Source organism: Aulonocara sp. 'chitande type north' Nkhata Bay, linkage group LG9 (assembly GCF_057382095.1).
Source record: "Aulonocara sp. 'chitande type north' Nkhata Bay isolate Kocher_YH1m ecotype deep benthic linkage group LG9, A_spYH_male_GT1.1, whole genome shotgun sequence".
Taxonomy (NCBI): Eukaryota; Metazoa; Chordata; class Actinopteri; order Cichliformes; family Cichlidae; genus Aulonocara; species Aulonocara sp. 'chitande type north' Nkhata Bay.
In genome coordinates this window covers 24,833,211-24,858,613 of record NC_141352.1, presented here as the reverse complement: position 1 = coordinate 24,858,613, position 25,403 = coordinate 24,833,211, and the positions used below count along the sequence as shown (strand labels likewise).

At 38.3% G+C, this 25,403-nt stretch overlaps 1 protein-coding gene and 1 long non-coding RNA gene across 6 annotated transcripts; both read right to left on the bottom strand.

Moving 5' to 3' along the window:
* Window positions 1-475: 475 nt before the first annotated feature.
* Window positions 476-10,398, bottom strand: LOC147322219 (uncharacterized). Of its 3 annotated transcripts, none has more exons than XM_086306671.1 (3): window positions 3,367-10,398; window positions 3,049-3,185; window positions 476-2,962 (listed from the first exon to the last, which is right to left on the bottom strand). In XM_086306671.1, exon 1 carries the CDS (start codon window positions 10,241-10,243, stop codon window positions 4,667-4,669), a length of 5,577 nt encoding a protein of 1,858 aa, XP_086162797.1. In that variant the 5' UTR covers window positions 10,244-10,398; the 3' UTR covers window positions 476-2,962; window positions 3,049-3,185; window positions 3,367-4,666. The 3 variants fall into 3 exon arrangements, with proteins under 3 accessions (XP_086162797.1, XP_086162798.1, XP_086162799.1); XM_086306672.1 differs by having other exon boundaries at window positions 3,049-3,159; XM_086306673.1 differs by lacking the exon at window positions 476-2,962 and having other exon boundaries at window positions 3,108-3,126.
* Window positions 10,399-12,928: 2,530 nt separating this feature from the next.
* On the bottom strand, window positions 12,929-24,983 carry LOC147322218 (uncharacterized). Of its 3 annotated transcripts, none has more exons than XR_015131063.1 (5): window positions 21,954-24,983; window positions 21,130-21,160; window positions 20,146-20,177; window positions 17,847-17,873; window positions 12,929-13,566 (listed from the first exon to the last, which is right to left on the bottom strand). It is a non-coding gene; the product is annotated as an uncharacterized LOC147322218 (long non-coding RNA). The 3 variants fall into 3 exon arrangements; XR_015131064.1 differs by having other exon boundaries at window positions 22,768-24,983; XR_015131062.1 differs by having other exon boundaries at window positions 21,130-24,983.
* Window positions 24,984-25,403: the final 420 nt, after the last annotated feature.

Sequence of the window (25,403 nt, the reverse complement as noted above, 5' to 3'; positions counted from 1 at the left end):
ACCTGAATAGCCCAATAATTTGTGAACATTTTAAAATTTGAATGGTTGTTCTAGGTGAAAGTATGAGGAAGTAGTTAAGTTTCAAAAACAAGCAAATTTTAGCAGAATTGCTGAAGTTTCCCATTCATTTCAATGGGACAAATTAAAGGAAAAAAGCTTAATATTTTAAAAAGTATAATAGCAAAAAAATAGCAAAAGTCATAGCCGGAAAGAGCAAAAATAGCAGAATAGTTTAAAATTTGAACGGTGAAAATCGGCTGAAAATTGTGGAAGTAGTTCTACGGCGAAAAGTGTACGGAAGCAACTTGAAGAATAATAATAATAACTAGAAAAATTTGCATTTCCTGCGAAAATGCAGTGTGGATGCTTTAAAGCTGAAGCTGCATGCAAAAAGTAGCTGAAAAAGCTGAAAAGTTGCAGAAATTGTAAAGCTGAAGCTGTCTGCTGAAGATAGTTGAAAATAGCTGAAGAAGCTGAAGAAATCAAAGCTAGTTTTTAAAAAGTTGTTGAAATTTTAATAACTTTGCAGAACAACATCAAGTTAACAAAAATGCAATAACTTAGCAGAAATGCAATAACTTAGAAGAAACATAACAATTCAGCAGAAATGTTGTAATTTACCAGAAGCTACAACTTAGCAGAAATGTAATAATTTAGAATAACATAACTTAGCAGAAATGATATAATTTAGTAGAAAATTAATAACTTGGCAGAAATATTACAACTTATCAGAACTGCTATAATTTTGCAGAAATGTAATTATTAGGAAAAAACTGTAAACAGATAAAAGCTAAAAATGATGAAGTAACCTCAAAGTTACTTGTTTAACTGTGAAAAATGACCAGAAACATTAGAAAAGGAAGAAAACCAATTCAATTAAATTTATATAGCGCCAATTCACAACAAAAGTCGCCTTAAGGCGCTTCATAGATACAGAGAAAAACCCAACAATCATATGACCCCCTATGAGCAAGCACTTTGGCGACAGTGGGAAGGAAAAACTCCCTTTTAACAGGAAGAAACCTCCAGCAGAACCAGGCTCAGGGAGGGGCGGCCATCTGCTGCGACCGGTTGGGGTGAGAGAAGGAAGACAGGATTACCAGCCAGCAGATAAACTGATGTGAAACAAAACCAAAGTAAAATTGCAGAATTTACACAGTTGGTGAAATGTAAAAATGGCAACAAAAAAACCCCAAACAAACAAACAAACAAAAAAACAAAAACAAACAACATTTAGTTAATAAATGCACAAGATGATTTGATGATAAATATGGTACCAATCTACAAAATACTGTCGAAATGAAGTCCACATTGTGATATATTTCAGGTGTGGAGAGTCACACAGCCAAACAATCGATGTGCATATTTAAAGAATCAAATAAAGAACATTGTTGTGGAATAAATTACAGTGAATAATAATCACTGCCCTGCATTAGAGAGTGACTTATGATGAGGTATTAATTGGCTTAACTTTACCTCTAACAGCTTTTCACATAGTGCTGTGACCAGGGTGAAATCCATCATAAAGTAACTGTAAACAGTAGAACCATTAGCATGAATGTTATGGTTCTACTCTGATCAAAACTCAAGTCAGCTGTGTGACCTGATATAAAATGATAAAGAGGAACACATATAAATGACCTTTATGAACTTTTCAAAATGACTTTATATGTCTGACCCATTATCTATATATATTAGAGCAGATGTGGAAAACCACTGTTAGACCTACTCTATACTAACACAAACACAGTCACAAATTCATTGCTAGTGTGACATGTGGTCCTTTTTGCCTTTGACCAATGATATGCTGGTTACTTGGACCAGTTTAGTATTTGCTGTCACAGAGGAATGTTAACCATAAATCCAAAAGACAAAACTGAAAAAATATGTTAATTGCAAACATGTTTTTGCTTAGTAAAAGGATTGAAATTACATGGAAACTATCACCTTAAAGCCTCATTGTAAATATCATCACAAACAGATGTTTTCCACGCGGTTAACAAAGCTCCACCACATCCAATCACTGCATATAAATCTAAAAGAAAACAACAACAAATAAAATGTAATTAACACAAGTGAAGTCTAAGGAGCTTGGAAAGAAAAGCGTCTGGACTTCTTTGAGTTTCTTGAAGACGTTTCACCTCTCATCCGAGAAGCTTCTTCAGTTCTAAGGGTCAATGGTGGAGAGTCCCAGATTTAAACCCAATGTGAGTTTCTCCACAAACAGGGACAAAGAACCCCCTGATGATCCTCTACCTAATCACATGAGCCAAGGTGTGAAAGTAGGTGTGGGTCCCAATCAGCCAGGGTTTTGGGTGAGCTCATTGTGAAACCTGGCCCCACCCTATCATGTGATTTCCTGAGGTCAGGAAATCACCCACGCCCACTCCCAGGATGTGAGTGGACGTTACAGTGTCTGGGGAGGGAACTCAAAACTGGATTATAGATGGCAGACAGTTGGTGTTGTAAACCACCGCCTCTGTTCAAAGATGGTCGCTCACAGTGGACGTAAATGGCTTCTTTCACTCCTCCATCTATCCAAAATGTGAACATTGGCATCCTCAAAGAGTGACCTTTGTCCTTTAGATGCAGATGAACTGCTGAGTCTTGTCCTGTGGAGGTGGCTCTTCTGTGTTGTGCCATGCGCTGGTGAAGTGGCTGTTTGGTCTCTTCGATGTAGAAGTCTGGGCATTCCTCGCTGCACTGTACAGCATACACCACATTGTTAAGTTTGTGTTTAGGAGTTTTGTCTTTCAGGTGAACCAGTTTCTGTCTGAGTGTTTTGCTGGGTCTGAAGTACACTGGGATGTCGTATTTGGAGAAAACTCTCCTGAGTTTTTCTGATACACCGGCCACATAGGGGATGACAATGTTGTTGTGTCTGTCTTTCTTATCCTCCCTCGCTGGTGTCTGATGTTCTTTTCTGTGAAGCTGGAATGCAGGCACACTGGACGAGCTTGTTCTAAAAAATACAGAAAAAGGAACATTTTATTTGTGTTAAGGCCTAAAAACTACAAATAAGTTATACAATGAACAATATTGAAATACCTTATAGGTGCTGCGGGCCACATAACCAGAATCCAGAGCAATCTCACACTTACATGATGGTGAGGAAAGACATGAGCTCTGCAATGAGGTTTGAATGTCTCAGTTGGGACACTGAAGAACTCAGAAGACAGCAATACCTGCACAGAGAGACAGAGTAGAAAAAGCATAGATTTGTAATCCATAATGTCAATTAAAACTCAAAAAGTGTCAACAAGTATAATCATTTGAGTGTGGAATTGTTTATTCAATAAACAGGATTTTAATTAATTAATTGAATTAAAAACACTGACATTTTTTATCAAAGATAAAGAATCATACCTCTCTCTGCTCTGAGGATCACTGAGCATCTCTGACAGGAAATACAGTTTCCTCAGTAGGAGTCATCATTGATGGTCTCAGAGGTTGTAGTGTGGCAGCATGATGATGGTCTCCAGATCAGGCAGGAGGTCAGGTGATGGGTGTGTCATCTTCTCCATTGAAGACACACTGGTATGGCAGTTCATAACACAGCAGTCTCCTTGTGGCATGTAGTTATCTGTGCAGTCCAGCACTGATGGATCAGGTTTGGCTCAGCAGTTCATGAAGATGGTGTTAAGATGTTGTTGTTTCAGCTGAGGATGGTGAAGTTTGAAGGTTTTCCCACAAAGGAGACTGTGCCCTATCTGAAAAAATATATCTAACAAAACACGTGCTTATAACACCACCCACCCAGCTCAGCCCCCAAGTGTCTATGTAATGCTGGTATGGGGTGTCGGTTACTAAGTTTAATTAGTGCATCAGAAAGCGGGGGCTACACCTAAAGCCCACACTTTCTGATGTCTTTGTTTATTAGCAGCTTTTTCCAGCTGCTCAGAGCATTCTGACTTGGCCTTTATCCACCCAAACCCAAACCCACCCGGATAAAGGCCAAGTCAAACTCACACACCATACCAGCATTACATAGACACTTGGGGGCTGAGCTGGGTGGGTGGTGTTAAACTGTAGTCGGGAACTTTCAGAAAACTATCCATTTACTTCTAAATCAGTTTTTATACATATTCTGTAAGCTGTACTAATGTTTTTCTCTACATAATGTATCATTATAGACATCTCTGGTAGCCTAAAGATAGTTTAAAACTTTTGACATTTTTTACCTGTAAAACATGATAAGCAAAAACTCATTCATCACAAAAACTTTTGATTCTACAAAATCTACTATAATCAAGAAAATATAATTGTCTGTATTTATTCGTGTATGTCATCATAATAAATACCTGCATTTATCTGGGATTTATTTATTTACTATTTCATATTTTAAAGCCCTTGGAGGGGAAGATCTCGTTTGTTGAGCTACATACGTCATAGTAAAAAGATTTAGTCATTTAAAACATGATGTTGGTTTATCAAATGTTGCAGCACATTTCAGATCAGAGGTGCATGATAGCAGATGTTCTCTGCTCTGCATGAAGTTCAGCAATGATTTGGTGAAATGATTAATAACATTGCAATAAGAAAGGGTCTTCTGACAGACAGAGTAGGGAAGACCCTTTTTTCAATGAAAAATCTTTTTCATGCTCTACAATCAGTAAACTCTGTAACAAACATGATCTGTAATTGTTTCAAAACTCACCAGACGACTTCATGATTGGCTCGAGGACAGGACACAAAAGACAGGGTTGTGGTAACTGTAATATGATCTCAGAACACCTGAATACAGACATTTCTGTGGCTGAGAAATAAAAATGAGGTCAAGCAGGGTGTTCTTGTCTGTAGTGGCAGAAGTGATCAGCTGTGAATACCCTCTCGACTGAAACTGCTCCAGAATCTGTTTTCTTCCACTCTGCAACTGGTTCTCATTAAAATCTCCACACACAATTATTGGGTGACAGTCCATTATTTCAAGTGAATCTAAAAGACTTACCAGGTTTTGCATGAATGGTGTCAAACTGTAGTCAGGGGGTCTGTACACAACAGCAATGAGTGCAGGGAATGGAGCCTGAACCTTCAACACTAAAAACTCAAGATCAGTGACATTATGCAGATACTGTTTTACCTGAACCTGAAAATGATTCCTCAAATACACAACAACTCCCCCACCACTTCTGCTGGCCATGTGAGGAAAGTTTGTGTAGGACACATGTCTGTTGCGTTTGAACATGGTGTAGCCATCCAAATGAAGACTGTCTGCAACAAAGGAGCCTTGAAGGTGAGACTCAGTGAGACACAAAACATCTGCTAAACACATTTCATGATGACTCTTGATGTCACTGATGTGAGATGGCAAACCCTCTGTATTGTGATGGATCAGTGTAAGAGTGTCAAGTCTGCTGGCTGTTTCTCTGACCTGAAGAAGAGGCATCATTTCCTCAACACTGGCTTGTCTCATGGTTTGGAGCGCTGCAGTTACCTCGGGATTGGCGTAAATCTTTTTCTCATCCAAGTCCTGCAAATAGAGTCCACTGAGAGACGTCACCCTGCTGAGAGCAACGTAAGCCATACCTGGTTCAAAAATGTTCTTCATTGAAACTACAGCTGTCTGTGTTGTAAGACCCTGAGTTTTGTGAATTGTGCAGGCGAATGCTAGCTTTACAGGAAACTGTCTGCGTACTGCTCCTTTAAACTTCAGACTCTCCTCTGCTCTCTCAATGTAAACCAGATCATCAGAAGCTGCATTAGCACTGCGGTTGTGTCTCATAGGCTGCCGGTTGTCCATCCTGAGCCCCAGTTTAATTATGTGTCCATCATTTTCAGATCTCACCACCTTTACCAGTATACCAAAAGCACCGTTGACTAAACCGTTTAGTGTGTCCAAGTTTCTGGTCAGCATGACTCGAGCTCCTTCAGCAACATTCAGAGTGTCAGGTAAATCATTTCTCCCACCTGTAAATGGTTTGTCTCTTCGTTCCATTCTGCCTGTACATTTATCCTTCTGGAAATCGTCTGCATTGATTATTATGATGTTTGAATGAAGCTTCTTCAGGGTATCTATGTTATGGGATTCCACATTCTTGTTGGTGGCATAAATGTGTAAGACCTCAGTTGGACATTCTTCTGGTGCAGTCACAGCCTGTGACAACAAATCTCTGTCGCACTGAGAAAGCTCATCTGTCTTTTCTTTGACTCTAATCCTGTTCAGCATCTCTGCAAAGGCCACATCATCTTTCTGACGCATGATCTCGGTTAGAGTGATCATCTGAAAATGTTCCTGCCATAGGTCAATCTGTTCTGGATCGTAAACACAGAGAGGTTTAGACTGTCGCACTGGTGGCAGCTGGTAAAAATCTCCAACAGCTAAAACTGACATTCCACCAAAAGGTCTCTGAGTGCCTTTGATTTGTTTCAGTCTTGCATCCACATAGGCAAAAAGGGGTTTTGAAACCATTGAAATCTCATCAATAACAATAATTTCAGCATTCATCAGCTCAGATCTGACTTCATCCAGTTGGTTACCAAGTCCTTGAATGGGTGGTTTCAGACTCCTGGGTAGTTTCAGTAGAGAATGTAACGTAGAGCCACTGATAGAAAAAGCTGCTGTACCGGTAAATGAAGTCAGTAAAACAGTTGGATTTGATATGTCAGCTTCTTCTGCATTAGCAGGCAGTCTGCTCAGGATCTTTGATGCTTCAGAATGAATACACTTAATCAGATGTGACTTTCCAGTTCCTGCACCACCGTTGATATAGAAGAAAAATGGATCTGGGTTCAAACCACAAACTCGCTGAATACACCAGTCTCTTATGGCATAGAACACGCAGGCCTGCTTCTGGTTCAGATTCTGATACATTACACGTACCACGGCTGGATCTACTGCAGGTTGTTCTCTGACGGCTCTGATCTTTGTTACAGCATCAGACTGACGACTGTAGTCGGGAACATTCTCCTGTTCGTTCTCATCATCAGAATGTCTCTCAGGAAGATTCTCATCGCATTGCAGCCTCACAACTTCAGATTCAGGAGCAAGATTACACCATTCATCAATCACAACATCCCTATTTTGTTCAAACTCTTCCAGTGCACTCTCAATATCCTCAGAGTTCTTCTCATACTTGTCTTTATTTCTTTTCACAATCCGTTTCACAGACTCACTGTGGTCTGAACATGGAAGTCGTACAAAACCTGAGTTGTAGAAGGACTGATAGGTTTGGAACCCTTGTGGTTTCAGTTCCTGCTCTGATCTGTGTGGAAGGTAAAGTCTCAACAGTCGACCATAATATTGCTCAGGATCTTTTTCCTGTGAACAGTGGTAATATCTGATTATAGCTGGTTTATCATTCTTTCGCCTTTGTACAAATCCAAGCTGGTTTAGAAGAGGAAGCACATCTTTTCCTTCATTTGGACCACTCACCAACCTGCACAAGGCAGCAAAATCAGCCAGTGACATTTCCTCATATTCTGGGGTCTCAGGTCTGCATTTGTATTTATCACTCAAACTTGTCATCCAAATATTACAACTGTCGTGTGTTGTGCTTTCCAGGAAGCTCATGGGCCGACTCATTTTTACTGGGTTATCATCTGTTGGTACAAATACAACACTGCGGGAACATTTTTTCATTTTTAGGCCACAGACTCGAGTCACACACTCCTGTGCGCTGATTTCTCTCTTTTTTGAGTAAGCTTGCATCACAGCTCTCATTTCATCACATTCATTGACGGTGTTCTTATCAGAGTTGTCAATAACTGTCTTCAGGTATTCAGAGAGGCCAGATTCTTTCTTTGTTATATATTTACAGAGGTATTCTATACATGAATAGGCATTCAAAATGAATGAGACATCTAAATTAGAGTTCCAGGCTTCAAGCAGGTCTGGGTTGTAATTGTTGATCCAACACTCATTTGGGTCACGTTTCAGAATCAGAGCTGTTTTCTTGTTTATGTCTTGGAGGCATTGTTCATACTCATTCATTGTTAAGTTGCATCGTGACAGAATCTGCTCTATGGTGAGGGAAGCAGCTTCAGGTTCCTTCAGCAGGTTCAACAAAGGTCTGAGTTTGGCTTTTGCAGCTTCAGTGTCTGAATCCTCATCCTGTCTCACAATCATTGTTCTTGTGGCTGGTGGTTTGGGAAACCCAAATCTACAACCAGAGTTCACACTCTTAAAGCATGTCTTTGTGTGGTTTTTGCTGTGCTTTTGTAGCTCAGTGACTTTTTTGTGCAGTTCAGGTTGTTTTTCTGGATCAGGGAGTTGAGCTGAGATGTATCTGTCCACAAAGTCACAGACAGTTTGGTCATCATCCACATCTGCTTCTACCTTTTCTCGAATCCACAGCAACATGTGTATATGTGGACTACCTCTGTGCTGGAACTCAACTCTGTAAAAGTAATCAATGATCTCACCAAGGGGCTGTGCAGGAGAAAAAAGCAAATCTCTGAACAAAGCCTCAACACGTTTATCAAACATTCGCATGGTGGTTACTGGATTTGATCTTAGAATTTCACACTTTTCTGACCAGTCCAGGGCTTCAAAATCAACCTCTTCACCTTGCTGTCTCTTTATTGCTTGAATCACTTCAGGCCATCTCATCTCAGCAGCAGAGAAAGTGACAAAGAACTGAGGTGTTCCTATTTGGCGAACCATGCTGAATAGATCTCTGGTAGTTTTCTGCCAGTAAGCTGGAGTTCCTCTGAGTGGCTGCATAAATCTGATTGCATCTTTATTTCTTACCAGCTTCTCTACTTCTGTCTTACTTTGTAACATTCCTGATGTGATTTTGCGTCCATCTTTGGTCATAGTTTTACCTTTCCTTAGCTGTATTGTCATGCTGGAATTAGCCAAATGTATTTCAGTGACAAACTGTGAGAAAAACAAGTAATTTGTGTCTTTAGCAAATCTTGCATCAATGTTGAAAAGCCTTGACTTGAAGTAAGCACTTGGTGTGAGCTTGAGACGTCTCTTTTCATCCAGTGTATTCTGACCAGTAGGAAACTGCACAGGAAATGCCATGGCTTCCAAATGAGGAGTTCTGAAGAAGCTAACAGGATTGTTTCTTTCTGCAGGAGCCACACAATATGTGTTATCAGTGAAACAGAGAATCTCTTCTGAAATGTCTACAGGCTGCAGACAACTTTCTAGAGCAAAACCTCCATTGCTCAAATCACTTTCTGGTTCATCTGGATTTTGTTCCTCTGGTTGTTCATCACAGGATTGCATATTAATATCTTGGTCACTTTGAGACTCACTTTCACACAAAAGGGCATCTTTTTCATAGTTGTCAATTTCCATTAAATCTGCTTCATTATAATCATCACTTGCCATGCTGGCTTCATCACTGCTGTCATCATCAGGTAACGTTGGATCACAAAGCAATGCATCATCTCTGATAACAATATCTGTGTACTGTGGATGAATTTGTTTCAGTTTACGCAGAGCTTGAATGAGTTTAGACCAGGTGACAGTCTGGAACAGCTGATGGCCTTTGTAGCACAGTCGTCTTTTCAATTTCACCCTCATGATCTGTGATTGGCTTCTGATCCTCGGTAAACTGTCAACTGTTTGTTGGACCTCAGATGGTACACATACCACATTACCACGTATGAGTCTCTGTCTCCCCTTTGGAAGAGGAATAATCTTAGCAAATGGTATGCATTTGGCAATCAGATGTCTCTCCAGAATGTTGAGATCACAAAGTTCAGCTGGAATATCCTGCAGTTCTAAACCATTAACAGCAGCAAGCCTGGGCATGCATCCACTTTTGAGGGAACTGTGACATGTGTGACAGATATACTCTTTTTTTCTCTCAACAGGAAAGCTGCAGTGATCATGACATGCTTCATCACACACATGAACATATTTACCAGTTAGACACTGATGAGCTACAGTCTGGTGTTTTGAGTAATTTTGTCTTTTGCAGATTTTCACCTGATTAGGAAAAGAAGCTTTTAGACAAACAGTACAAACATAAGATGGTGCTGACTTAATGTTTGATCTGAAACAAGATATGGCCTCATTCATTAAAGTGTTCTCTGGATGACACTGTAAAGTCTCAGCTGGTCGATGCATCTGGCGATATTTCCGTTTTATATTCATTGCACATCTGATATTATGCATCTGTCTGAAAGAAAAACCGTTCCAATATTTTACTCTCATTCGTTCTCTCATATTGTCCTTGTGTTGTTGCTGAAATCGTCTCTCTTCTCCATAACGCTTAGTCATGTAAGATAGTTTTTTCTTTTTAAATTCTTCACTTTCTTTATATAGGTTATATACATATGACCTCATGTAAGCTTTATGTTTTTCTCTGAATTCAGCACAAGTTCTGTATATTCTTCTTATACGCTCTTTCTGCTTATCTCTGAATATGGGAGACTCTCTATATGTTCTTGTTACACGTTCCTTCTGCTTTTCTCTGAATATGGGAGACTCTCTATATGTTCTTGTTACACGTTCCTTCTGCTTTTCTCTGAATATGGGAGACTCTCTATATGTTCTTGTTACACGTTCCTTCTGCTTTTCTCTGAATATGGGAGACTCTCTATATGTTCTTGTTACACGTTCCTTCTGCTTTTCTCTGAATATAGGAGACTCTCTATATGTTCTTGTTATACGTTCCTTCTGCTTTTCTCTGAATATAGGAGACTCTCTATATGTTCTTGTTACACGTTCCTTCTGCTTTTCTCTGAATATGGTAGACTCTCTATATGTTCTTGTTATACGTTCCTTCTGCTTTTCTCTGAATATGGGAGACTCTCTATACGTTCTTGTTATACGTTCCTTCTGCTTATCTCTGAATAGGGGATTGTCTCTATATGTCCTTATGACACGTTCTCTTTTTCTCTCTCTAATTTTAGCACTTTCTCTATACATCTTTCTCAAATGTTCTCTGTGTTTCTCCTTATAGGTAGCATTTAATTTATACAGCTCATTTTTGTACAGACTCCTTTTATGTCTGTGATCAGGATCATTACACTTCTTAGTTGAGTTTTTTTTCTTTGTCTTGAAGCTTTCATCAAACCTGTACATCTGCCTTTCTTTCGTCTTCTGATTTTCCTTTCGTTGTGGTAGCTTTTGTTGGGCTAATAATCTTCTCCTCATTTTTTGCCTTTCCTGTTTATTACGTTTCAGCAGTTTATCTGAGAGTTCCTCTGTTATCTTAGTTGAACTGGAGGCACTGTTTGAATCATTCTGAGGAACAGAATCTGGTGTTACCGGAGTTTCTCTCACAGAAGATGCAGAGGTTTTCTTTTCAAAATAATCAGAAGGATGTTTTTTTCCGGGAGCAGCTGTCTCATTTGAAGAATCAACTCTGGATGACATTACTTCACTGGTTAAATCTTTGGCCACAGGTTTCCGTGTCTGCTCAGTGTATATTTCGGAGTTTAATTCATGAACACGTTCATTTAAAGCTGGTGCTGGTGCACTTGTAGCTGTTTGTCTGTATTCGGTGGTTTGATTAGCATCTCTTTGGTCAGCAGCGTTTTCACTGTGAAACTCGATGGGCTGTAGTTCATAAGTACAGCTTGGTGCGATGCTGAACATTCTGTACAAACGTTTGATCCTGTCAATCATGTCATTAAGACGTGTGAATTTCAACATAACTGCAGTTCCACCACTTACACTTAGCGACAATGGCATACCAGTAGACTTACGTGGGTGAGGGTCAAAATATGCATATTCACCTGAAGTCAGCCTGCTAACAGCGATGACTGTTCCTCCCATGACTAGCAAAGCATAGCGAAACTCTGAAGCCAAACGCTGTAATCCCTGTTCAAGGCTCGGAAAGTGATCTGTACCATCAAATGTGCCGTAATGAGCAAACTGAGACATGTCGACTTGATACTCGTGTCTGCGGCTGGTAACAACTGAGGGAAGTTCATCGCAGGCTAGAAACACACTGTTCACAAACCTCAGTCTGGCATCTGAATAGACGGCATGGCCTTTGTCCAACACACGGTTTAGATCTGCTCTGGTAATAAATTCATCCTCGTGTAAGAATGACAGGAAAACCAAACTGTTAGCCATGCATTGCTGATTCCGGTACTTTCCATACCTAGGAGAAGCCTGGCTTCGGGAAGCACAGACGCTACTCACTCGTGGACTTTCACTGTTTGTAACCTGTACATGAGACTGTCCTGGAGCTTGTCCATCATGCTGTGTTTGTACAGTTAGCTGGGGTTCAGTCTGGATTACCTGCATAACTTCAGGCTCTGGGACAGACACTGAGGGAACACTTCTCTTTACCACATCTGCATAAGACACTGTGGCTGTCTCTCCATCATGCTGTGTTTGTACAGTTAGCTGGGGTTCAGTCTGGATTACCTGCACAACTTCAGGCTCTGGGACAGACACTGAGGGAACACTTCTCTTTACCACATCTGCATAAGACACTGTGGCTGTCTGAACACTGCTCTGCACTTCTGTGCTGGGAAAAGCTGAAACACACACCTTTACCTGCTCACTGCTCTGAGAAACATTCACCTGTTCTTTCTGCTTTTGCCATCTAAGCTTCTGGGACTGCGACCTTTGACTTTTTCTTGGCATTTTGCTGAAGTACAATCTGGAGCTTATATGTGTTTATACACAAATATAAACAAAACTGAACCTTGAAACAGAAAAACTTATAACTCCTTAAGTTACTGTTAAATCTGAGAAATGTACTATTATACTATAAAATGTTTTTATGAATATATGAATAGATGTTAAAAAGCTGATTTGTACTCCAAACTCAAAATAAAGGAAATTCAAAGTTCTCTGGAAACAATTTGGTCCGTTTTATTGTAGCTCTTTTAGAAACGGGGTTTCTTCAGCTGGATGTTCTGCAGCAGTCAGGAAACAGGAAGTCTGGGTCCTCAGGCACTTCTCGATGACAATACTGACTGAATACTTACACTGAGTGACAAAATGGGTTTGTCCTTAAATAATAATACTATAAACTTGCAGTCAAATGTTATAGCCAATGAAACAGACTAACAGACTGGATCTGATTTATTATTTATCTGAATGTATGTATTACAAAATAACCAGATTATCTTATTACAAATAAACTTATAAAAAGGTGATATTTTATACAATTGATCAAAGTAAGCCAAACTAGCAGTCCAAACTAAAGTCTAATGCAAAATTAAAATGACAAATGTAGGGCTGTGTAAGTAGTTTCTACTATAAGTTCTACTGTACTGTAATTCTACTACTGTATATTCAACTTGTAATTTAAAGCAAAATGACTGAATGTGAGAGAGCTTAATGACAGGAAAGAAAGAGCAGTGAGAGCAGAGATCTCTCAGAATTCTGTAACAGATAGATCAAGTTCTGGTAACTTGGATTTCTGAAAATTGGATTCTGAAAGGATTCTCAAAACTTGGATTCTCAAATTAGATAGAGCAGTAGAGATAGAGGGATACAAGATGGAATGGCTTTCAAATTAGATAGAGCGGTAGGGATAGAGGGATACAAGATAGAATGGCTTTCAAATTAGATAGAGCAGTAGGGATAGAGGGATACAAGATAGAATGGCTTTCAAATTAGATAGAGTTGGGAGAGTGATAGGATAGACAGAATTGCTTATAATGATAGAGAGAGAGAGAGGATCTTCTGCAGCAGGTCACCTGTAAGACACAAAAGGACTGGAATTAGTCATATTTCCAACATGCTTGGATTTACCATATTCTTCAGACTATATGGCATACCTAAAATCCTGTCATTATCTCAAAAACATACAATGTGCCTAGCGTATCGATTCTGGTTATGCTTACTGACCTCAAACGGGATTTCTGTGGTACACAGCGCTCAAAATTCTGTCAAATATTTTAGTAAGACTTCGTAAGCTACAAAGCTGTGCTGCTTGATGTATTGTCAGAGCATTATGGCTACCATAGTCAGGACCCTCGTAGAGTAATTCGTACGGTGCTTCAACATAACATTATGGTGTGTGTACAAGGACCTGGCACGTGCTAAGAGACATGCTTAAGAAGCAGATTTCAAACTGATCAACCCATGAAGAGTTTGATGGATTTGTGGATGAGGAATGAACTGAAAGAGTGTATTGTTCTGTATTTTATGTGTTACAACTGAACAGTGTTGAGAGTTGTTTGTGAATGACTTGAATAAAGTTTGACTTATCTGACTGTTTGTTTGGCTTAATCTGCCTTAAAAACAGGCTTGTTTATTGACATTATGCCTTATAATCTCAAAAATACAATACATGTAGGGCTTTAAATACTAAAGACTTCTACAGTAAATTATTGGACTGAACAGAATGACAATGTTTAACAAATGATGGTGGAACTGTTATAAGGACATTTTTACATTCTATTAAAACAATAAACTAAGTCTATAAACTCAAACTAAGACGTGCTGCTACAGTAACTTACTGTAAATATTAAATGGTCCAACAAAACCAACACACTGAGGTTACAGCACAGTTTCAGGTCACTCTGTATGAATTTTGGCAAAATGAGAAATTTGGAGACAGCTAGTTTCTACACAGCAGTTTCTACATATTTCAGTCACATTTGGGGCATGTTTGATACACAGCAATAAGCACTACACTAAATCTATAATAAACTTATCATAGCTGATATAAAGGCCTAATTAGCAAAATTTAGTATGATGATCATTTCTTTGTAGATCATTTCATGATAAAAAGAACAGAAGTGAGTGCTGTATCTGAGCTGGTGCATGTAAGATCTTTGCTGGAGATTCCCACATTTCTTAAACAAACAAACAAACAAACAAACATGACTTTCAGACAGTTCATCTTTTGTAAATTAGGGCAGGATTATTTTCAAAAAACAGCCTTGATAAAAATATCAGGCCACTATAAAATGTCTTATGTTTATGTTTTCATCCCACCTATATTTTGCAAGTCATTATGACAAATTACAAAAAGCAGTTTTTAGGCAGTGATTTAAGGGAAGAAGCTTTTGAAATCCACCATGCCCTACCACCAGTGGTCTCAAACTCTGGTTGTTAAGGCCTGGTGTCCAGAAACTTTTCTATGTGTCCCTGTTGCAACACACCTGAATAACATTAGTAGGTCATTAGCAAAACTCTACAGAACGTGACTGCATGCTGAGGTGGTAATTCAGGAATTTGATTCATGTTATAGCAGCTCATGAGTGAATGAACATGATGCAATGAAAGTACTTTTAGAAGTACATTTTTCCAAACACTTAAATTACTTAAATTTGAACAGTCTTCGGGGATGCCACTTCAACACAGTCAAATTCTATACTCTCACTAATGACCTACAAATGTTATTCAGGTGTTTTGTAACAGGGACACGTGGAAAAGCTTCAGGACACCGGCCCTTGAAGAGTGGAGTTTGAGACCCCTGCCCTATGTGAATATTTAATTGTCCCTAAACTGCTAGTCGTGAGCTGCTCTAATGTGAAACAAACACATATAGTTCTGTAAAGGTTTACAAAGAGATTTCTAAGGATCTGGAGACCCCAGAAAACAGAAACCCTCCCAGACGTTTTTGCCTGTTCAGCTACAACAAGTTGCCTAATAATATCTCGATGATAACCAAGAGCTGTGCTGACTAACTGCACTAAACTGAATCATCTATAGTGAGAGAAAAACACCAGCATTAAAGTCAAACATGGTGCTGTTACTGTGATGTCCCAGAGTTCCTTTACTACTTCAGGACCTACATCAACTCATCAGGTCCTGGGCTTAAGTTTAATCACACTTAGGATCTGAAGCACACAAGCAAGTCCAATTGAATGAATGAAACAAAACACTTGGTGTAAACGAATCAGTCTGGACTTTAATGAAATTAAGATACTTGGTATGACTTGAAAACCCTATCCATCCATCCATCCATCCATTCGCTTCCGCTTATCCTTTTCAGGGGGCACTGGAGCCTATCCCACCTGTCATAGGGCGAGAGGCAGGGTACACCCTGGACAGGTCGCCAGTCTGTCGCAGGGCCAACACACAGGGACAGACAACCATTCGCACTCACATTCATTCGCAGATACACACCTAGTGACAATTTGGATTATTCAATTAACCTATCCCCACAAGCTGCATGTCTTTGGACGGTGGGAGGAAGCCGGAGTACCCGGAGGTAGGGCTGCTCGATTATGGCAAAAATGATAATCACGATTATTTTCACTGAAATTGAGATCTCGATTATTTGACGATATTTATTTAACCCTTTAAGACCTACTATAGAACCAAGTCCGCCAGAGCTTATATTATTTTTTTACATGTTGTAGTGCCATTTGTGGGAGCATTTCAAGTTGCTATACAACTGTTATAGCCCATATTTTAATAATATGTATGCATTAAGTCCATAGTAACTACATTAATTGCAAAAAAGTGCAATAAACTACAAAAAAATTGAAAATTGTTTTTTAACATATATTTCTACTTGGAGAAATTTAAGAGGTTTATCCCTCAAAACTTTAAATACAAAAAAGTTGCAAAAAATAGTTTACAACAACAGGAAATTTATTCAGTGTCTTCATAGTTTTATTTTGGAGATACAGCAATTTTTATATACTGCAGGAAAAACAAAAACAATCCTATGATGCAAATTTGCAAAGAAAACAGCAGGTGCATCAAAATAAACTATTTCCAGCAGTGCAATTCGAGTTCTAAGCATCCCAGCAACTATTCAGAAAAGTCAAACATGACCAGTATAGGCTTTTAAGGCCTACAAGTAAAAAAAAACTACATTTTCCGCGAAAATGACATCACTTCCGGTTTCGGGCAGGAAATGGCGGACATGTGATAGTTAGCGGTCTGTTTCAATGTGCGAAGTGTTACGAACAGCTGATCAGATCGGCAAAGCGTGTTTCTGGAATATTATGTTTTTGTTCCTGCAAGCGCTTTTTATGCAATTTATGTGGAAGGAAACCGTGACCGAGGACAAGCTGATGGCATAAGATGTAAGTTTCATATGCAAAACAAATTATTGCGCTAGCTTACACGGTTCAGGTTCTACAGGGATTTAAAAAGTTACACAAAACAGAGCGTGCTGCTCTGACCGGCTTTAAAGGGTTAACAATAACAATGTATTGAATAATGACTTTAAAAAATAATATAAAATAGTGTGCAACACCACTGAAGTTTTTTTTTTTTTTTTACCTCTCTTTTCAACCAACGGCAGTCACTCTCCAAATAACTTCTGCTTAGCTTTCCGAGCTTCCCTCGGGTCCTCTTAATCAGCGGTCTCAACCTTTTTTGCGCCACGGACTGGTTTATGCCCGACAATATTTTCACGGACCGGCCTTTAAGGTGTCGCGGATAAATGAGGGAGGGGCTAATAATCGGCTCAGTCATTTTTAATGATCGTTGAAAGCCCAGATCGTAATCGTGATTAAAATTCGATTAATTGAGCAGCCCTACCCGGAGGGAACCCACGCAAACACCGGGAGAACATGCAAACTCCACACAGAAAGACCCCGGCCTGATGTTGGAATTAAACTCAGGACCTTCTTGCTGTGCGGCAACAGTGCTAACCACCGTGGTACTTGGTATGACTTGAAAACCCTATATTGGGCCTTAATTAAGACTTTTTTCTTTTCTTTTTTTGCCTGTCCTGTTTGGATCTAATTAAGACAATTCTGAAATTATAGTGGACCAAAATCAACCAGTGATGTAAACCAGTCATTACCAGTTACTGTAAATGCTTGATGGTAATTGTTGCTATCAGGGCATCCACAGCTGGGTATTAGAGACCAATATGTTTTTACATTAGACCAGGTTGTTCTGGTTCAAAAATGAAATCATCACTTTAAAACTGCTTTTTGTATTTATCCAGGTCATCCTTGTTAGATGATTTGAAACATGTGAAAAAAAGCATAAACAAAATAAATCTGCAAGGAAGAAAGACCTTTCTCAGCACTGTACTGCAGACAAAACCTATACTTACCAGACTTGCGACGATCAGATCAGTATCCTAGAGAAAGGAAACAACACATCAGATCACTGTTTAATGACTTACACTGTTGAACCTCTTCACACACAATCCAATTTACTGTGACATGAAATAACTAGTAAGATCCTCAATTTCTTCAAGCCTTTATGAACTCACTGTAGTCTAAAGAGGACAAACTTTAGTTACAGAGTCTCACATGACGATGACATGTGTAATAAAGGCATGCATACTACAGAAGTGCAAAGAAGAGGCACCTATATTTGTTGGTACAGATTATGGCTTTTTAGCTCCATCATTTTCTATCACAAGTCAGTGCTTAATAAAGTGTGGAAAAACCACAACTGTTAGAATCAACGGAAAACCTCATTAGGTTTTAGTTCTGATCTGAATATGTAAATCCTAAAATACATGTAAATTCTGACATGTTATAGTAACAACAGTGGCACGCCATTTTTGCAATTAATTTCTTAAAAATTATAATAAAAAGTCCTTCCATTGTACCTGTTGGCAGGAATCTTTTTGTATTTTGCAATATTTCCCTTTTATATATAATTTTCAAACACATTGTATCAAGCAACTTATTAAGAAACTGATTTAAACTTAGTGTACATAAATTACACACAGGCTTTAACATACACAACATTGCCTACTCACAACTCTGGTTCTCTTAGTCTTTTATTATTGCTTAAATGTTTAACGTACCACTTCTGTTCACTCAGGCAAAAATACTTCTATAGTGGTCTGACTTTAATGTAATACATAAGCAGAATATGAGTGAAGATATAAATCAACAACTGTGGTGCTCTTAAGTGTTTAAGCTAGGGCTGCTCAATTAATCGAATTTTAATCACGATTACGATCTGGGCTTTCAACGATCATTAAAAATGACTGAGCCGATTATTAGCCCCTCCATCATTTATCCGCGAGACCTTAAAGGCCGGTCCGTGAAAATATTGTCGGGCATAAACCGGTCCGTGGCTCAAAAAAGGTTGGAGACCGCTGATTAAGAGGACCCGAGGGAAGCTCGGAAAGCTAAGCAGAAGTTATTTGGAGAGTGACTGCCGTTGGTTGAAAAGAGTTTAAAAAAAAAAACTTCAGTGGTGTTGCACACTATTTTATATTATTTTTTAAAAGTCATTGTTAACCCTTTAAAGCCGGTCAGAGCAGCACGCTCCGTTTTGCGTAACTATTTTTAAATCCCTGTAGAACCTGAACCGTGTAAGCTAGCGCAATCATTTGTTTTGCATATGAAACCGGAGGAGTTGTACTTACATCTGATGCCATCAGCTTGTCCTCGGTCACGGTTTCGTTCCACATATAGCTTTGCAAAAATTGCATAAAAAGCGCTTGGAGGAACAAAAACATAATATTCCAGAAACACGCTTCGCCGTTCCTATCAGCTGTTCGTAACACTTCCCACAGTGAAATGATGCACATGCTGTTTTCTTTGCAAATTTGCATCATAGGATTGTTTTTTGTTTTTCCTGCAGTATATAAAAATTGCTGTATCTCCAAAATAAAACTATGAAGACACTCAAAATAAATTTCCTGTGGTGGGAAACTATTTTTTGCAACTTTTTTTGTATTTAAAGTTTTGAGGGATAAACCTCTTAAACTTCTCCAAGTAGAAATATATGTAAACAAAACAAAAGCGATTTTCAAATTTTTTTTTGTAGTTTATTGCACTTTTTTGCAATTTATGTAATTACTATGGACTTAATGCATACATATTATTAAAATATGGGCTATAACAGTTGTATTGATGTATAGCAACTTGAAATGCTCCCACAAATGGCACTACAGCATGTAAAAAAAATAAATAAAAATAATATAAGCTCTGGTGGACTTGGTTCTATAGTAGGTCTTAAAGGGTTAAATAAATATCGTCAAATAATCGTGATCTCAATTTCAGTGAAAATAATCGTGATTATCATTTTTGCCATAATCGAGCAGCCCTAGTTTAAGCTACCACTTACACTAACTCACCTAAAATGCGTTCATAGTTATGTCTGCTAGGTAAATCCATAAACAAACGGAGAACATGAACAACTGTATAAAAACAGTTGTTTGTGTTCAAACATAAAAATCAGACACAAATGGCCTGTTAAACTTCAGGGACAGTCAGAGGTCATGTGTGGGGCCTTTGCTGCTACAAGGTATAAATTCTGACCATTTGTTTTTGCCCATCAGTAAATGGTAATGTCACAAAAACCAAACTACGTTAGGTAAGTTGCTAAACATGTTACACAGTGACAATGTCATATTACTGCAGTTACAATTGCTGCTTACTTACCAGCAAAGGCAAAACCGAAGTTCTGTTTCACTCTGTAACAAAAGAACAAAAATACAGAATCAGACAACTGAAATCAGCATCAGAGTCAATACTGCATCACAATCTGTAGTGGGAAAAAAAATCTGTTAAATTCTTTGTTTACAACAGCTTTACTATAAACACCCCATCTTCTCTTTCTGCACCTTATTAAAGATTTCTGTCTTTATTAAGGTGATGTGTCGTTTTATCCATCTGCAATTCCACAGAAATTCCTCATGAACGTAAAGCTCTAATACTTTGGTGCTATTACATAACACAGCAGATACCACAAGCAATGATTTGCTCGCACTGCACACTTGATCAAATGATAACATCACAGTTTCAAAGCGTGCAACAATCACAAATAATACTTGATACTATAAATGCTTGATGGTAGTTCTTCGTATCAGGGCTTCCACAGCTGGGTATTAGAGACCAGCATGTTCTCACATTAGAACAGATAGCTCTGGTTTGGTTTTCTCTGCTTCATACGTGAAATCATCACTTTAAAATGCTTTTTTGTATTTATTCAAATCATCCCTGTTAGATGATTTGAAACATGTGACAAAAAAGCATGAACAAAATAAATCTGCAAGGAAGAAAGACTTTTCCCAGCACTGTACCTCAGACAAAATGAACTCACTTTAGTCTAAAGAGGGCAAAATTTAATTGCAGAGTCTCAAATGGCCTTAACATGTGTAATAAAAACAATAATTACTACAGAAATGCTTTGATAAGCCTTTAAAATTAGACATAAATGGCCTATTAAACTTCAGGGACATTTTTAGGGACACTCAGAGATCGGGGGGGGGGGGGGGGCTTTACTGCTTATAAATCCTAAATGTGTTTTTGCCCATGAGCAAATGGCAAGATATCACAAAAAGCCAAACTATTGTATGTAAATTGCTAAAAATGTTACACAATCCCAATTTCATATTGCTTCAGTTACAATCACGGTTTACTTACCAGCAAAGGCAAAACCAAGCTTTATTTCACTCTGTGTAACAAAAGACAAAGAACAAAAATACAGGATCAGAAAACTCAAATCAGCATCAATACTGCATCACTCTCTGTTGTCAAAAAGATTCACTAAACTTCTTTGTTTACTACAGCTGGAATACAAACAACAACTCTCCTCTGTTTTCTTTGGTCTACATCTCATTTAAGATTGCAAAACACTCATACATGAAAAACTGCACGACATATTTTTAAGGCTTTAATATTTGAGGTGGTCTGCATTCAAATTCTACTTCCTAAAATATTACCAACTGCACATAGTATCATAGTAAATATGCTGTAGTTTTAAAATAAATATCTATGTACCATACTAATAATAATATACTGCCATATTTTATTTATGTGAAGGTGGGCTGTTGTTTATTTCATTAATTTCCCACAAAGTGAGAATTTAAACTGTGCTGCAGATTTAGGTTGGCACAAACAAGCCTTTGTTAAACAGTTCTTAAAAATTAAAGTCTACATATTAGGAGTTCTTATTATTCTTGGGCTATGTCCACACGTACACAGGTACTTTTGAAAATGGAGATTTTTCTATGCGTTTGCACCTTTCGTCCACACTTAAACGGCGTTTTCGGTCACTGAAAAACTAAAAACGCTTGCCAGAATATTTTCGAAAACTCCGTTTTTGCATTTATGTGTGGACAGGGAAACGGAGAAAACGCAGCGCCTTTTTTGACGTCACACTGTGCGCCACGTTATTGTTTCGGTGAAATGCATTTCTACAATACGGTTACTGTTAATTGTTCTCTCTGCAGTGTTTAAATGCTTACATATGCGCACACAGTTACTGTCCCCCCACAGATATGACTCGGTTCTGCTTCTATGCCCCATCTTTGTTTACCATTTCCCACCGAGGCTTCTAGACTTCTGATTGGCCAACATTTCTACACGGTTAGGAATATAGCGCCACCTGCTGCTTTGGCATGTTCCTAGCAGCGTTCTCCTTCATTTCTGCATTTATGTGTGGACGGGATTGTTTTTTAAAACAGAAACGGAAAATCTCCGTTTTCAAAAATACCCGTGTATGTGGGGACATAGCCTATGTTTAATCCTCAGTTTCTCCCCCCCTCCTTTGTCTTAATTAACCCACAAGACCTGCACACACGTGACTCTTTCTCCCGTGTTCGGTCAGAGGCGGTAAAATGGCTCCTTTGATCTTGCCGACAGCTGACACTGAATCTAAGATGGCGGTTCGTTAAAAACTTTACAGCATAAAGAATGAGGCTGTTTTAACCAACTGATTTGTGAAGAGAACTAACTGCACCTTATGTAACAGGCTGACAAACACGAACACACCAAATGTAATTAATAAAACAACACGATAACCGTGGTTCACAGTCAAATTTTCATTTCACACTGGGCTCAAAGGAGCGCTAGGCATTAGCATCGGGTTGTTAGCTCATCAAACACTCCTTTTACATACAAAAATGACAAAGTTTCACTAAGAAAAAGCAACCACTGTGTTACTCTAATATGAGTTATACCTCGGTTGGCTTTATAAATCACTAAAAGAACTCGTTAAATCGCACAAACAGACTATAAACATTTAGGAGAGAAGAGGAGAAGCAGAGCAGCAGCACTCACCCAGAGCGGACTCAGCGAAGTGTGCGGAATGGCGGATGTCCGGCAGTCAGGTAAAAGATGAGGCGTTCACGGGTAGTAGGAAATTCCAGTATTTACACACAATGGGCATTGTAAACATCAAAAATGTAGGTGATTTTAAATATTCTATACAATATTTATTTGCTACAGAAAAAACTCGCAGAACTTTAAATCTATAACTTGAATAAATATTATTAGAAGGCTCTACTCCTGAACACCAACACCAAAGAGCTGAGTTCACCAGACCTGAAAAAAAAACAACAACAACCAGTCCAGGACAGTCAGTCTGCAAAGATGTTTTAAAGACAAATATATATATATAAACATTATCCATTAAGGATTCCCCTCAAAACAAATGACTATAATTTCCTAACCGTAAGGGCTAGAACGGTCACTGCACCGTTTTGTTCAGAAGAGATGGGGGAATCTTCAAGTGTTGACAATTTATCATTAAAATGTGAATTTTTAGAGATATATGACATGGATGACTTGTTGACTTAGAAGCCACGAATTCCCCAATATGCAAATAGATTAAGCATAAATACTACATTTAGTAGAAATACTATGTTTTAGCACAAATAGTATAAAAAGCAGAAATACTGTAATTTAGCAGAAATACTATATTAGGCACAAATTCTATGAAAAGCAGAAATAGTATGATTTAGCAGAATAGTAATATATAGAAATAGTATGATTAAGCATAAATACTACATTTAGTAGAAATACTATGTTTTAGCACAAATCCTATAAAAAGCAGAAATACTATAATTTAGCAGAAATACTATATTAAAATTAAAAATGCAAAAGACAATAAATGTCCCTAAGGACCTCTGAAGGTTAAACACAAATCCTATAAAAAGCAGAAATACTATATTAGGCACAAACAGTATAAAAAGCAGAAATACTATAATTTAGCAGAAATACTATGTTAGGCACAAATAGTATAAAAAGCAGAAATACAATTATATAGCAGAAATGCTGTATTTAGAAAGAAAAATATAACATAGTAGAAATAGTATGATTTGGCAGAAATACTATATTTAGCACATATACTGTAACATGACAGAAATTCCTCCAATTAGTAGTAATACTTTAACATAACACAAATGTTATGATTTGGCACAAAAATCATGATTTGGCAAAAATACTATGATTTAGCAGAAATACTATGATTGAGCAGAAATACTAAGATTGAGCAGAAATACTAAGATGTAGTAAAAGTACTTTGATTGAACAGAAATACAATTATGGAGGAGTAATACTTTAAAATGGGAGAAATATTGATACACACACACACATACACAGAGCCTAAAGGGAAGAGTATTTGTGCCATGGAGTGTTAACAAGAATGTGAGGTCCATATTATCAAAAGCTGGTAAAATCATAAAAATTTGCAGAATTGTAATAAATGATGAATATGAATTACTGGTCTGTGACAGTGTATTAATTTGTAGGGAAAAAAAACATGTTGACCAAGGTGGAATCGAACCCACGATCTTTGGCTTGCAGAGCCGTGTCATTACCAACTGCGCCACTGGGAAAGAGAGCGGCCGCTTTGGAAAAACAGGCTGATGAGGAGTCAGAATTAGATTGCGGTGAGAGGCGAAAAACACCGTTTTTTGGAGTTACAAAACGTTGTGTAACTCAAAAACTAGGTGGACTAGAAGCATAATTCTTCTACTGGCTGAATCAGCGGACTTTGGTGTACTTTGACTGCGATTTTCATTGCTCTCTGTACATCTGTCGCTGAGATATGACGAGAGAGGAAACGGGAGACCTCAGATATGATTGGCTGGCTGGGAGGCCGTGCAGGCTGTGATCTGTATACTTGAATGTCTGAGTCCTCACAGAGGATTGGCTGCCTGGGGACCTGGCAGAAATATATAGAAATAGTATGATTAAGCATGAATCCTATAAAAAGCAGAAATAGTATATTAAGCACAAATCCTATAAAAAGCAGAAATTGTATGATTTAGCACAATAGTAATAAGTTAAACAGAAAAATTGGAAAAGCAAAATGGACAGCTGAAAAAATGCTGAACATGCTGAGGGTCCCTCAAATATACTTGTTAAATGAAAAAAATCGGCAAAAAAAATATAACAGCCACACAATCACAAATATGGACACATAAGGAAACACACATGCACAGAGAGACACACACACAAGATCCAATTCAGTCAACCAGTCTAAATATATTGATTTTGAATCTTACAATGAGATCATCCCATTAAAAGGCTTTCTCTCTCTCTCTCTCTCTCTCTCTCTCTCTCTGTCACACACACACACACACACACACACACACACACACACACACACACACACACAGGGAGAGAGAAGTAAGTTTCTAGGTCAGCCTGGGAGCTGCTGAATTTGAATCCACCAATCAGAGAGCCTGTGCACTCTTTCCCTCCAAAACAGGTGCATCCTTTTTACACACGCAGCACAGAGAGGCACAGGATTATTGCAGTCTATTTCTCATAGTGAGGACTCCCCTCAAACAAATGACCATAATTTCCTAACTGTAGGGGCTAGAACAGTCATTCTTACACCGTTTTGATCAGAAGAGATAGGGGAATCTTCAAGTGTTGACAATTTATCATGAAAATGTGAATTTTTA